The sequence below is a fragment of the Corvus hawaiiensis genome, chromosome 4 (assembly GCF_020740725.1).
Source record: "Corvus hawaiiensis isolate bCorHaw1 chromosome 4, bCorHaw1.pri.cur, whole genome shotgun sequence".
NCBI classification, from domain to species: domain Eukaryota; kingdom Metazoa; phylum Chordata; class Aves; order Passeriformes; family Corvidae; genus Corvus; species Corvus hawaiiensis.
Window position 1 is genome coordinate 47048066 of NC_063216.1, and position 14488 is coordinate 47062553.

The following is a 14488-nucleotide window of genomic DNA, read 5'->3' on the forward strand; positions in this document are numbered from 1 at the left end:
AGCCCTGCTGGGCTGAGCTGCTGTTCCACGTGTTTTGGTGGTGCTGCCGAGCCTGTGTGCCTCCAGGAGCTCTGCTGTCACACTGCTCCGTGTCCAGCTGAAGGCACAGGGCGCTACTGCAAGAGACCCTCATTGACCCAAGTAAGAACTACAAGAAAGCTGCTGGCAGAAAAATGAAGGGTTAGGAGCTGGTTACTTTCTGCACCTGGACAAGGTGGTGTGTGAACATAACTTCACCCTGCAATAGACTGGACAGCTCTAACTCATTTTTGTCAGCAACATATCAGGGGTACCTACAGCTGTATTTAAGAAATACAAGGCAAGACACAAAGAAAGGACTTAAGGTAACTGCGAGGCAGACAAAACTGCATTTCAGTGAACGTTTTGTTGCATGTCCAACTAGTCCTTGTATGCAACAATCTTACCTCGAATTGCCCCAAGCTTGTCTCCTGTAACCTTGGCACTCTCTTTTCCTTAGTCTAGGGACTGGCCTAACACCTCACTGTTCTCTGCATCTCTTCAGACATCTAGTTTCTTCTCAACATATGCCTTTCTGCTGGAGGTGCCCAGTTCACAAAGCTTGACCTTTTAGGAAGTACCCTTCTTCCTAGATTACACAAAAAACCCCAGTAATTGCATTTTTTTTCTGTTCCCCTAAAACAAAACATATTCTTGGTAAAGTGATCTCTTCTTGGTGTTGCTCTTGCATTTTGACCCACGGACTGGCTGCAGGTAGCTTTGAAAAGTTTCTCATCTGTCCCAGTGCTGCTCCTCAGAGCACCAGACAAAATGGTTCATTTCAGGAGGATTACAATCAGTGATGCATGGTTTTGCTTTCCCACCTTCTACCCCACCTAAGCTGCAAAAAAGGCTCCTGTGGTATAATATGTCCTTTGCCTGGGTTGGGATGTGCTTTTCCCAGCACAGATGTTTGAAGCTTGGTTAGCCCTACCAGGGGCTTGGTGCTGAGTGCATCCTTGAGCATTAACTCTGATGCTTTCTCAAGTATTTGCTGGTCCCCAAGAGATCTGACCAGAACATGTGCTGCATATTGATGGTTGTGTTGGCTAACTTACCCTCCACACCCCAGTGATTTCTGAGTTGCAGCTCAGAAAACAGTGGGCTGTTAAGGCTGAACTAAATTCTGGAAGACAGGGACTATGACAGCTACTGATTTCTGTGCAATGAGCTTGAGATGAGAGGTGTGCTGCATATAGGGGTCTTTTCTATATTTCCACTCAAGTCTAAATAAGCAGATACACTCTAATGAAGAGAGTATCTTGCTTTGAATTTAATCCTCTCCAAAGTCCTTATTCAGCTGCTACCTTAGATAATGAAGTGAAGGTTACATTTTACAAATGACCTTCTTGTGCTTTTGAGTGAAAGGCGAGCTGGTAAGGATTAGCATCAGGTCTAGGTGATTTTTTTAAATCTTTTTTTTCCTCTGGTACTGGTTGAAGTCCCATAAAAGCATAATTACATTAAAAGGTCCAGGCATTTTATGTGCATTGCCTGCCTGCTCCATGGCTCCTAAGGGAAGAGTGCACCATGAGGGAGAATAAAACAGCTCATATTTTCTTGTTATGCCAATTGCTTGTCCTGACTAACTGCACTGTTAGTGGAGTCCAAGACTGGAGCAGGGTGCATGATGAGGTGCACCGTTTCTGAATTTCAGTATAGGTGATGCTTTCCTCCTGTCTGCCTTACCATGGCTGTTACAGTTCTTTCAAGTTGTGGTTGTTGCTGTGGAAATGGAAGTTCTCTGTGGGTCCTTCCTAATGGCTCCCCATCACAACCTGGGAATTGCAGGCATTTCTCAACTGGAGTGTGCTGGAAGGGGAGTTACACCAAACTAAAGGCTTGTTTTAAAACACTTTCTATGGCCTTTGCTTGTATTCTGGCTCAGCTGATGGCCTCACAGCGACCCCCACCATGACTGCCTCTGCCACTCCCAGCTTCTCTGGGAAGAGGGCAGTGGAAGTTGTTTTAAAGGCAGGATGTTAAGAGGTGCCAGCAGTGGTCAGCCTGACTGGGACTGCAGACAGATGAGTTGAAGCCAGTGGGTATTTTAATAGTGCAAAAAAGCTTCACTTTTGTGCAGATCTTGAATCGGTCTGTAGCTACTGAAATCCTAACAGATACATGAGACTGAGCAGTTTTTCTGCATTTCATGGAACCACTCACTTGCTCAGGCAAAACTCGTGAGTTCAGCAGCTGCCTCAGGTTTAGAAAAGTGAACGCAATGCTGGCTGTCACACAGGCATTTCCAAACATGCAATCTGGCAGACTTAAATGGATCTGGACAAATAGTGAAAACAATTATTTGTGAATATTTTATAAAATATCAAAAATTCATCAAATAAATTATTCAGCTTCCATACAGCTAGTCCTGCCAATGCTAGGGAGGAGCCTCATGCACTGAAGCCAGGCTGCCGGGTGGGGGAGGCTTCAAGTGCTTCTGGCATCAGGCAGCACAGGGCTTTAGAGCCTGGTTTCAGAATGCTTGCATCCATCCCGGCTGCAGTTAGCACCTGAGCCATGCTGAGCTGCAGTAGGAAGGAATGCTGTGTGGAGGGCTGAATTGGAGACAGACTCCAGCAATGCCATGGGAGGTATTTCAGTGCCCTGGCTGAAACCTGATAAACTCACAGCCAAACTCAGCAGTTTCATGAACAGGTCTGACAATTGCCTCCTTCATGAATGTCTCTTGGGTTTTTTTCTTTTAGGTGAGAGTCTATGATCTCCTGCAGTATGAGCATGGGCCAGATGATGTTCTGATCCTTGCTACTGATGGGCTCTGGGATGTGCTGTTAAATGAAGAAGTGGCAGAAGCTGTCACTAACTTTCTACCAAACTGTGACCCTGATGATCCCCACAGGTTCGTGCTCATCCCTGATTTTCCAGCTTCTCTATAGAAGATCACTTTCTGGTAACATATTTTTGTAGAAAGTATGATATAAATAACATTTGGGAAACATGCAACACTTACAAGAAGACATTTTTATAGGTTGGACGGAGCCTCTACAGCAAACGTGAGCAATTGGAGCAGGGGCTCTATTATAACTCAGGAATGTCCACCTTGAAAGGAATAGGTATGGGATCACAGCATCTTGGCATGGGATTCTGTTTGCTGGATGAGGTCCTGTGAAAACTGTAGGAGGCTGGGGTCTTGGAAGACCATGGCAACAAGTCTCTCCTCTGGACAGTCCCTTAACACTAAAGATTGTTTCTCTGTAGGACATCCTCATAATCTCCCTCTCTCTCCCACTGTGTATGTATATAAATACTGCACGCTGTGGTTCCCACTCATTCCTAGTCATAGTGTGACCTTTAAACCCACCTTCCTTAGAGGATGCTCAGTGCTACCAGCTACAGGATGGGTGTAGTGACAAAATAGGTGGAAAGTCCAACTTGTGTTTCCTTTAATTAGATTATGCTTTATTTCACTATTTTAATCTACCTCATCCTCCTCATTTTTTCTATCTTTATCACCTCTTAGATCATCAGTTTCTGTCCTTAAACCATCATGCAAACAAACAAGTTCCCAAACAACCATCTAGAGGCTATCTGCCTTGAGTGAGTCCATAGGTTTGTCTGCTACTGAGTTCAGTGTCACTGTGAATTAAAACATTATGCCAGAGATCAGAAGTCTCTCGTTTGTAACCAGGACTGTGAAAGTGGAAAGAGCTTGATTTATTCTTAGGGACTGCTCAGGAAGGGAAGTGTGTGTTGCTACTGAATTTAGGCCTGTCTACCACTGTGTTCTGCCCTCACCCTGGGCTGAGAGTGGGGAAAAGAGATTTTACACATCCCCAGTTGGTCTGTGGAAAGTGGAGTTTCAGAAAGAGCTAAGACCCATCTCAAAATGCTTGCTGTTTCTCGTATTTCTAAGTGGTCATCTTCACAGGGTCAGCCCTATTCTTCATCAACAAACAAGGTAACTGGGTATGGACACCTTGACAGTGACTTGGGGTTTAAAGTGAGAACACCTTCAAAATAACAGCAGTATTTTCTTGCGCTGACACTTACAAATACAGAATGCAAAAAAAAGGTGTTGCTGCAATTGTCAGGAGAATGGAGGACTGATGATTATCATAAAGCTGCAACTGCAATATTTTGACTTTGCCCATCTCCTTATGCCAAAGATAAGATATGGTATGAATGACAGCCCTGGGCCATCTCTATTTCAGCAAGACATGCAGCTGTGTCTGCCCTTTCTCCGGGAGGAGATGAGACAGGATCAGTTAAGGGCACTTCAAGGGCATCTGGCAGTGTGCTATGCAGACATGCCATTAATTTAAGGTAGGAGGAGATGAGCCATCCAACCTACTTTCAGTTATTACCTGACACCATTCAAAAATGCTATGGTGCTTTTGTTCTCATTCCTGCACCGCTGAGCCTCTTCCTGCAAAGACACCTGGTAACACACAATACCTCTGTCCTGGCCTGTCTCCATTCTCATCTAGTATTTGGGAAAGGTTGGCCCTGCCTACCATCCTCACCAGTCCCATCTGTTATGAATACAGTCAGGGTGTGTTATGTCTGTCTTGTTCCTTTTGGTCTTTACTAAGCTCATGGTGATAGCCACCATGATTGCTGCAGTAGGAAGCAGGATTTTTTGAGCTTTTTGACTTGTTAGGTGAGTCATTTTTCATTCATTTAAAACACTCAGAGCAACGAGAGACACAAAGAAAATTATATTTTCTTCGTTTTGATTTAGATTTTCTTGTACTGGTTGGGTAATTGTGGGGAATTAGTCACTGTTTGTGCCAACATGAGCACCACACATTCCAGAACTGAGCCTGCTGTTTTTATAAACAGACACATTTATTGGTGTTTGAACAAACACATTTATTGGTGTTTGACCTACTGGTCTATGAATGGACATCTGAACTGAAAATAAATTTGTTCTTTTAAGCAAGTTTGTGCCAGATCATTTAGAGGCTTACAAATAGTTGTGGCAAGACATTTCTCATGCTGGCATGCAAAAGGTAATTAGAGCAGTCCCTCATATAGTTTACAATGATATTTATGAAAATTACCTTTGTGAAATTGCTCTTGCTGCTTGGTTGTAAAGAATATTTAAAGGTTTTAAAGTACTGTGTGAGAGGTTTTACGTAATTATTTCACAGTGGTCTAAATGAGGTATAACTAATGAATTTACAGTAGCATTCGAGCTCAAGCTGTGGAGCTGCATTCATTCCTCTCACTAGTCAGTGACAGAAAAATCTCCTTTGCTGTATTACAAGTGTTATGTTTAAAGGAAATGTTATCCCAGAAAATGTCAGGTTCTGTGATAGGTGTAGTGACATAATCTGTGGTGAGGTGATCAGCTGAAAATGTAGTATCTCTAGGGATGTAGAAAACTTGTTAGAATGTAAGAGCCTTGCACCCTGGGTTTGGTAGTGCTATGGTCCTCAGGAGAACCAACCTGTGGAGCAGCCCCTGGATCCACCTGACCCAGTAGCCTACTTACTCCCTGACAGCAGTGTATTAAAAAAGAAAAAAAAAAAAAAACTAGAGAGGGTTTTAGAGCTGCAGAGTACTTATCTGTTACATAATTCGTTCCTTGTGGGAACAATATCCCTCCCATTTGAATTAGAAGTCACTTTATAGCCTGATGGGTAAGAGCTTAGAGCCCTCAGCAGTGCTCTTGGGACTCTCTCCTGCTGATATTTACTGTGAGTATTAGTTGCCCACATAAAAAACATCTCTGAGTTCTGTCAAACATAGCATGTGCCTGGATGTCTCCAAGCAAGGAGAGCAAAATCCCCAGGTCACTCTTCATCCAGCCATGCAGACACAGCCTCAGGAGATTTGGGCACAGACTTGTTTAGAGAACAGTTCCTGTGTGAGGACTGTGATGGAGTGAAGAGGCTGGGATGGAGCTGGATTTCTTAGCCAGCTCATTTCTTATGGGTATTGTGGCAGACAAGCATTACAGGGGCTCTGAGCGAAGAACAGGTGGCAGCACCACTGCTGCTGTCCATACATCAGCTCTCTGAAGAGGTATGAAGATGGAGAACTGTGACTGTTTGCCAACTTCCTTCAGCTGCATTTATGCACATTTACCCCCGACCTTGGGAATCTTTTATTTCTCATCCTTCCCTTTGTCATTTCTTGTCCCTTCACTTTCCCTCTCACTCACTAGAGATTTATGAGGATGCTGAGGAGCTCCTCCACATCTGCTGAGTGTGAGGAGATAAGAAGCTGCTCAGACATCAGCATGATTCCCCCACTGTCACCACTTCCTGCAGTACTTTCACTGATCAATACAGAAAGCTTTGGCATAAGAAAAAAACCTCCATATGTTTATTCTTAAAACACAAAAGCTGTATTCCAGCAAGGCTATTCATTAGGAGGAAGTGGATACTTTAAAACTACTTCAGCAGTTCTCTAATGCTGTTTTGACAGCTGAATCCCAATTCCACAGCACTGGAGAATAAAACATGCGGTAATGGACTGCTGCTGCTATTCATCTCCAGGTACAAGAGACTCACCCTGGCTCTGCCAGTGCCAAGTTGAACAGCATTGCTTCAATTCAGTTCTACACAGGAGAGGAATATGTTACTTCACTGCTACCTTCACCTGTTCCTTTTCCTTTGCTTCATTGTGCTGGTTTTCTTGAGTATTTCACCATTTGTCTACAAGAGAATTTCTTGTTTATTAAAATTCCTTTTTTTTTATCTTCCCCTCTCCAAACATTCAGCAGCAAAAGCCAAATACAATCAAAAGCAATACTCATTCCTTTGTACTCCTTAGATGTGGGGAGTCCTTGTTAATTAGAAAAAGCAGGAAGGCAAAGTTTTCTTGCAGAATGATGGGTGTTTCTTTCTTAAATTCTGACAATAGCTGAGAAATCCTTGGGAAATATGTTCTTGCCAAAATTCACTCAACATCAGACATGCTGTGAATAAATATTTCAGTTTCTTGCTTGCCACGTGGAGTCCTTTTGTTCCTTAGCCCTGCATCTGATTTGGAAACTGAGGAGTGCAAGGGTGTATGTTTGGTTTTTTTCCCCCTAGAAAACATGATTTCATGTTGCATTAGGACAGTAAGGGCAGTGGTTCTTGTTACATCCTGATGTTTTAGCTCGAGTTTGTGGCACAGACTGATCTCAGAACATGTGGACAGTGCACGTGTGTATGCAAGCATGTGTGTTAGATTTCATGTCTTTGGGCCCTTCACTTACTGCTAAAAGGAAATAATTTGTCAAAACTAGTGAGGCCTGGAGATTTTATCACTCAGTACCATTAGGAACAGTGGGTGCATTGCAGCTGTACAACATTACTTGAATTTGGCATCAAACCTTTTGACTAGTTAAGTGTTGGTTCATTTGCATTGAAGAAATCTATCCAGTAGAGCAAATACATCTGCTCTTGGTTCAGAGGAGTCCTCTGAGTTCAAGGCATCAAGATTCTAGACACAGAACATAATTGGGTTTTTTTTTTTTTTCTTTTATCCCCAGAGACTGAATGAAGTCTCAGTGATAGAAATTCAAACAATACTGAATTCTGTGGTGAAAAGTTCTGAGGTTAGAACACTCCTGGATAATTGACAAACTTATACACGTACACAGTGCTTCTGATCAACAGAGATACTGTTCTTTCCCTTTCTACAGATGAGATCTGGGCAGATAATTTCTGGTCGAGGATCCTCCCTAGAAAAGGGGGTATTGAAATGCAAACCCTTCTTGTCCTTTCTGGTTTGGGAAACTACAGAGGTGTGCTTTAATTCTGGAGGCCTGTGTGTGTGGCTTCATAGAGCACTTGCATCATCCTGAAGGTTGATACTTACGCTTTTAATAGAACACATGCAGACTGGTGGTTTTTTTTCTTGTCAGAGCTTTAACTATTCAGTTAATTTTAATTATCAAATCATAGAAAAGCTTGCCTCCAACCAATCAAATACAAAATGTCTTGCCTATGTGTTGGGCTGATGAAGTAAAACACATGACAGTAGCTGTTCACCCATAATGAGATTTCTTTCAGAGGAAACTTCTAAGTGAGTACACAGATGCGTTGATGTAGTAGCAGCAGGTAAAGCAGTAGGGGACAACATGACAGAGCACTGTCTAAGCACCTTTTGGACTCTGACACCCTTCTGCCCCCAAGCAGCATGTGGTATTTTTTCAGGACAGAAAAATAACTCCCATAAATCCAATGCCACTCAGCCCAGCACAGGCTGGGAGTTTTGAAGTAACATGAAACTTGGTATTTCACTAAATTAAGCACTTGACCACTCACATTCATGCAGTTTTCACTGAACTCATAAAAGTGAAAGAACTGTGGGACTCTGATAATCTGACCATGTTAACTGTTCCTTTCCAGTTTCAGAATAAAAGAGCTTTAAAAATCATTTCTATGGTCAAGAAAAACAGACAAGTTAGTCTACTTTGGCTTAAAGGGAAATTTGGATTTTATTTTTCATGCTCTATTACTTGCTTTCAAATTACTTTGTTCCAGTTCATTTCTGAAACAGTTGAGCCATGTTTACCTTCAGATGTGTCAGTGAACAAGTGTGTGGTTTTCAACAACTAGTGTTATTTGGGGTTCTCAAGTTTTCAGACTACTACTAGAAAGTCAATTTGTTAAGGCAAGTGTGTTTAATATTTTTCTGAAGACTGGTGAAGTCAGGCACTCAGAATGGCCAGTGATTTTTGATCAAGTGGTGCCTTTCAAATACTTTTACATTCTTATTCAGGAACTGTCACTGAGCTGGAAGGAGTTGCTTTGTGCATATGCCATGGCTTGTGTTTCTCCTGCCTGCTTCTAAAACACTGGGAAGCATGTCTTGGTAGGTCACAGCATTAAATCTGGCAGGCAGCAGGCTGTGAAAACCCACTTTCCTCATGGAGACAACCCTCCCTGGCTGTATTGTGCCTTTTCCACAGGTACACGCTGGCGGCGCAGGACCTGGTGATGCGAGCCAGGGGAGTGCTGAAGGACCGGGGCTGGCGGATATCCAACGACAGGCTGGGCTCTGGAGACGACATCTCCGTCTACGTCATCCCTTTGATACACGGGAACAAACAGTCGTGAGAGGAGCATCAAGAGTGGTTATAGGATGGGGAACTTTTTGGGAAGGGCCTGTAAGAGACAATATGCTTTTGGTGGTCTGACCAGGACACTTCCAATTGATGTAATCTAGTCAAAACTAATGCTGGAGGGGTATTTTTCTGCCCAAAAGGTAGGGCTCTGCACATATACTGTATATGATTAAAGATAACCCTTAAGATTCCAATTTCCCTACAGAAATGGTTTTGGTGCTTAACAGGAATGGGATTTAAATGCTGCTAGCATATTATGGATTCTGTCATCCCTCTAGGTGGGGTGGGGAATTAATTTTTTTCTCAGTTTACCATGTAGCTTGAAAGAGCCATTTCAGTTGTGAAAGTAGAAGGGGGTATCAGAAGCCAAGGAGGCTCCTGAAATCCATCCCCAAATATTCAGAAGGGGGCTTGGGTCACATCTCATTTAAGAATATATATATATACATATATGACACTCAAGAGTTTTCTTCTTTCAAAAAGTTGTATTCATGGCTTACCTATGGACAACTTCAAACTCGTGTAATCCTCTGAGCCCCCATTTTCCTCTCCTGTCTCTTCTTCAGTAGACTATACCTCCTGTATTTTAGTAGGAAAACTGAAATTGGTTTCAGTGTGACTATACCTGTTTACTGCAGCTAAAACAGTCACCTGCAAAATTGTCCAGGAGAAATAGGTCACAGTCCTGTATGGCAGAATTTATTCTGGTGTGAGGAGTTACTTGTCAAGATTTCTTGTTGTGTGTATACCATGATTATACAGAGCATGCAAACTCAGCTTTATGTGATGTTTACCTGGAGGCCGTGGTTTCTTTGGGATCAGAGATTTATATTCATTGAATGGTTCTGCCTGCTTTATCCTGTTGAAAGGATCCCTGACCATAAAATTTTTGCATCAGTTGAGATTTAGTAAATTTGTTTGGGCTCCTGAGTGTGCTTTCAGTTGGACTCCTACTTGAAGTAGTGGTATTGTTCTCATGAGCAATTTGGAAGCCCAGATCATGATCTATTTCAAAGGTGTTTCACTTCTTCCTGCCTCACTTATTATTCAAGTATACCTTCACCTGCTCGACTTCAGTGATCAGAAAGGGACAGCTTAAAACTTTGTGTCGTCTTGGCATTGAGAACTGTAGTCAAAGATCACAAGATGACTTTGAAAGATACAAGCCCTTGGCTTGATTCAGCAGCTCTTTTCTTTGCAGTGAAGAAAATTTGTGTAAAACACTCTTGACGTGAAAGCAGTAGTCCAGAGAGAAACAAGTGAGCAAGTCTGCAGTGTAACCTGGCTGCCTAGTCCAGGCAGGCAGCTCTCTAACTTCATTGGCAGCAATTTAAGAGAAAACAAAATCAGGAAGTTCTAGCATACAGGCAAGTATTGGCTGGGGAGCCAACTTCCACGTCATTTGTGCCCAGAGCACATTGGTGTGGAGCTGTTCATCTGGTTTGTACTTCTTTGATAAGAAAAAAGACCAGGAGCTGACATCATTGTGGGGCACTGACTAGAGAGCTCACAAACGTTATGTCCTTCCCAAAAGAGAAAGAGATGCTGTACCCTTTGCAGACTTTCTCCTGAGCAGGTGTGGCCCAGAGAGCTTGCCAGTTCTGTGATTCATGATGTGCTCTGTAAACACGACGCAGCCTGAGTGCGGTGCAGCTGCCCAGATGCTGTATTTGACTGCATCTGGAAGTACAGTTTGGTGGATTTAAACTACTCTTCTACAAATCTCTAGACCCAGAAGAGTTTCAGGATGAAAGCAGACAATGTGGAGAGTGGAACAGCTCAAACATTGCAGCAAGCTGCATGATTTTAACCTGAAAAGTGTTCCATAGGTTCCCCAGTGCCTCATGTGATAAAGCTGCACAGAAAATGGATGGTTTATATTCTAGAGCTTCAGTGTAAATCAATGGCATATCTGATTATGTGTTTTCATGCTTTCTTTCCATACTTTTTTTTCTCTTTACCTCTTTTTCTGTGTGCATCTGGGTGAAAAGAGGGGCTTGGAGTCTAGAATATTTTTCACATGGCCCTTCATATGTTTTAAAGTTTAAGCAAGAGATCTTCTCTTGCACTTTTTTTTTTTGGCCTAATAAACTGGTAAACATGCTTTTCATGCTCTGTGCAACTCCTTTTGTCTCTTCGCAAATGCAGTTGTGTAGTCCTCTAGCAATTCAGATCCTCTTTCACAAAGAAATTAGTGCTGGCAGATCTGGTGAAATCATCTGAACAGGAAAGATGCTGGTGCTTGCTGGTACCAACGAAAAGCCCAAGTCAAGTATTTCAGTGCTCATGCACTGTTGGTCTTCATTTGGTAACATGGTGTCAACACACATAGCAGTCACTATAAAACCATTGAGTGCAATGTGGTGGAAATAGATTTCCAGTGTAGCATTTGCCAAAATTTGAAAGTGAAACTTCAAGGCAATGGAAAAGGCACCTTCTCATTCAGGGGTGTTTTTAAACATACCCCTGAAGGGGTGGGTTAGCTGAATGCATGACTTGGTGGGAGCAAACTGGCAGGTGGCTTCTCAGAGCATGATCTGGTGGGCTGGTGAATCAGCCTGCACAGTGTTTGTTGTTCATCTGAGGTATTGCCATCAGTCAGAGCTTCTCTGCAGTGACTTGGCCCAAGGACGAGTTACGTTCACTGTCAGCCCCTCTCCCAGAAAGGGCAGAAATACAGTATCAACAATTAACATCAATTAGCATCAATTAATGAATTCTGAGAACTTTAATAAAAGGTTTTCTACTCAGATGTATGTGACTGAAAATATGCTGTGACGCTTTCTGTTTTGCTTTTTTGCAAAGTATCTATTACACATTTGGGTGCTTTCCTCCCTGGAGTGTCTGGCACATCTCTGATCCATGCATTAGTACTTGAGCTTTCACTTTTACCTGCTTTCAGTAGGAGCTTCTTGCATCCCTGAGCTGGGGTCGTGCTCTGCTTCAAGGCATGGTATAAATACATATACACACCTAAGGCTCACAGAAATAGCAGGCAGGAGTCATTTTTTGGGGAGGTATTGTGTGAGAAGCAAGAATAATTAAAAGGACTTCAAATTCTCTTTAAAGGCTGAATTACTTTGCATTACACAGCATTAGAAAACACTGATGGCAGGGAGGATCCCTGGTGCACAATGCCATTTTTTGGATGGGTGCAGGATGGGTATTGCCGTGTTCAGACTTGCAGCTGCTCTAGGGCTCAGTGAAGCTCCCAAGTTAGAAGCAGACAGCTTGTGTCCTCAAACTGGAGCAAGTTAGGCACCAAATCCAAATTTTAGATCCCTGGCATGTCATCTTAGTTACTGCCTGATGCCAGCAGTGCTCTGGGTTTTGCCAGTCAAGTTCCCTTAGTATCCAAAATTGTTTCAGCCTCAGCAGCAGAGAACCTCAGTCCTGAGTTACATCTGCATTCATACTGCTATTGCACACAATGCTCTGCCTTGCCTGTGCATAGGCACTGCTTAGAAAGTTGGGCAAATTCTTGTCCTTCCTTGGATAATGGCAAGGAAAGGCAGCAGTAATGGAGTTACCTGCAGTGTAACACTGTCTTCTCCTGCCTAGTCCCGTCCCATTTTTAGCAACTCAAAACCAAGAAGCTTTTACCATTCTCCTAGAAGTACTGTTGCAGAAAGTAGAACAGCCATTTCAGATATTTTTCTCTTGCACTACCTACAATTTTCTAACCTAAAATTTTCTTTATTTAATTTGATGAAGAAGGTGTTTAGAAATTTAATTTACAACTGATTATGTAAGGCACACAACCATCTTTTGGTGCATTAAGACAAAAATGCTTCCTTCATGAACACAAAAGTGTGTTGTCTGAGAGGGCTGCTGTTCACTGGCCTCACATTGGAGAGAGAATTTTTTTAATAAATTCTAAAAAACAACAGGGCTAACAGGCTAAAGGAGAAGTGGGCAGAATCTGCTGTTAATAGTAGATTTCCATTTACAATTACTTCCATGTTGAAATATGATGAGAGGTTTGTGAGGTACTGTGAACTCTGTTCCCTCCAGGATGTTTCTGAAGAACTGCTCTTGATGTTTGGGCAGATTTTGGCTCTGAACTTCTGCTAGGTTTTTAAAGAACACTACATGCTTCGAGCAAATCTGCTGTGTTTCTTCCAGCCTGGGTGTTTTCCTCTTATTTTACATTTTATGTACTAATACTTTCAGCATTTTTCTATCAAACATGAGTGGCAAACTGTATGGAATTGTTGTTCCTCCCGGACATTTGAGGTATGTAAATAGTTTTCCTCCATGTGTCTTAGATGAAGACTCAGTAATGTGGCTGTCATAGAGAGAGTGACCAAATGATGCTGTAACTGTGCTGCTGTATTTCTACCTGTGATGTACTTGAAGGAGGATGCCCTTCTCCACCTCCATGCTCATTCTGTTTTCTTTTTTTTTCTTTTTAATCCATTGCTGGTGGTGCTCTTTCATAGGCATCTTATTTTGATTTTTTTTAATAGCTGCCACATTTTTCTTTCCTTCAATGGGCACTTCATCTTAATATCTTAATTTGAGATCTGTACAACTGTCTGGGGTTTGTATGTCCTGAAGAAAGGAGGACCTGCTGGAGGAAGATTATTTTGGACCAATGTACTTCTGCTTTGTGACTGTGAAATGTTAATCTTTTTGTAATCTAAGAACAAAAAATGTTTAGTAAAGGGATATATTTTGTGTTTTTTGAAACTTTTCAGTGCAATGAACAAAAGAGGAGGATACTGAAGAAGTGTATGTGCAAAATTTTAAAATAAAATTTTAAATTATATATTATATATATCCATCTAGATGTATAATCGTTATTATTCTGCCTTTGTCATGAACATTCCCTGAGTCTCTTTATGTGTATTACTAATTGTGCAATGTGGACAAGTAGCACACTCTGCTTTACAAGAGAAGAGAACTGATGATTCACTGACAAAAGGTCTCACTGTTGAGTTAGTGAAGTAAATTCCTGTGAGGTGCATTAGTGTATGGGTTGATGTGGAAGAGTTCAGCTGAAGGATAGCTGTGAGAGCTTTGTGCTGCCATCAGATCATGATTCATTGCTCAGACTGCCAGTTGCCGTGTTCTGACTCAGTGAAGAGCTATGCAAAGTGATCCAGTACCAGCTCTCTGAGGCATTGGGTGTAATTCTGGAAATGACAACACAGTTGGAGTAAGTTTTCCGTCATCCTCACTTCCTTAGGAATCACTGTCTTAAATTCTGCTCTGAGTTTATGTTTAAGGGTGAATTCATAGATTCCACTGAAGCTAGGTCTCATGGTTATTTAGTAACTCACAGTGCTTTTGCAGGTACTGAAGACGCAGGAACAAACACCAGCCTCGCCCTGTACCAGCACAGCCACAGACAATGCCACCTGGGTTACCAGCAAGAGAATGAAAACTGGGCACTTACCTACTCATTATATTTTGAAATATTGCATTGCAGCACAA

General features: G+C 42.2%; 1 protein-coding gene across 1 annotated transcript in view; it reads left to right on the forward strand.

Moving 5' to 3' along the window:
• The window catches only part of PPM1H (protein phosphatase, Mg2+/Mn2+ dependent 1H), a 141279-nt gene extending 127454 nt beyond the window's left edge, over positions 1-13825 (forward strand). Inside the window, exons 9-10 of the mRNA XM_048300559.1 lie at positions 2727-2878; positions 8894-13825. Of these exons, the coding sequence (XP_048156516.1) occupies positions 2727-2878; positions 8894-9041 (300 nt within the window). The 3' untranslated portion in view covers positions 9042-13825. The remainder of the gene's footprint in view (positions 1-2726; positions 2879-8893) is intronic.
• Positions 13826-14488: the final 663 nt, after the last annotated feature.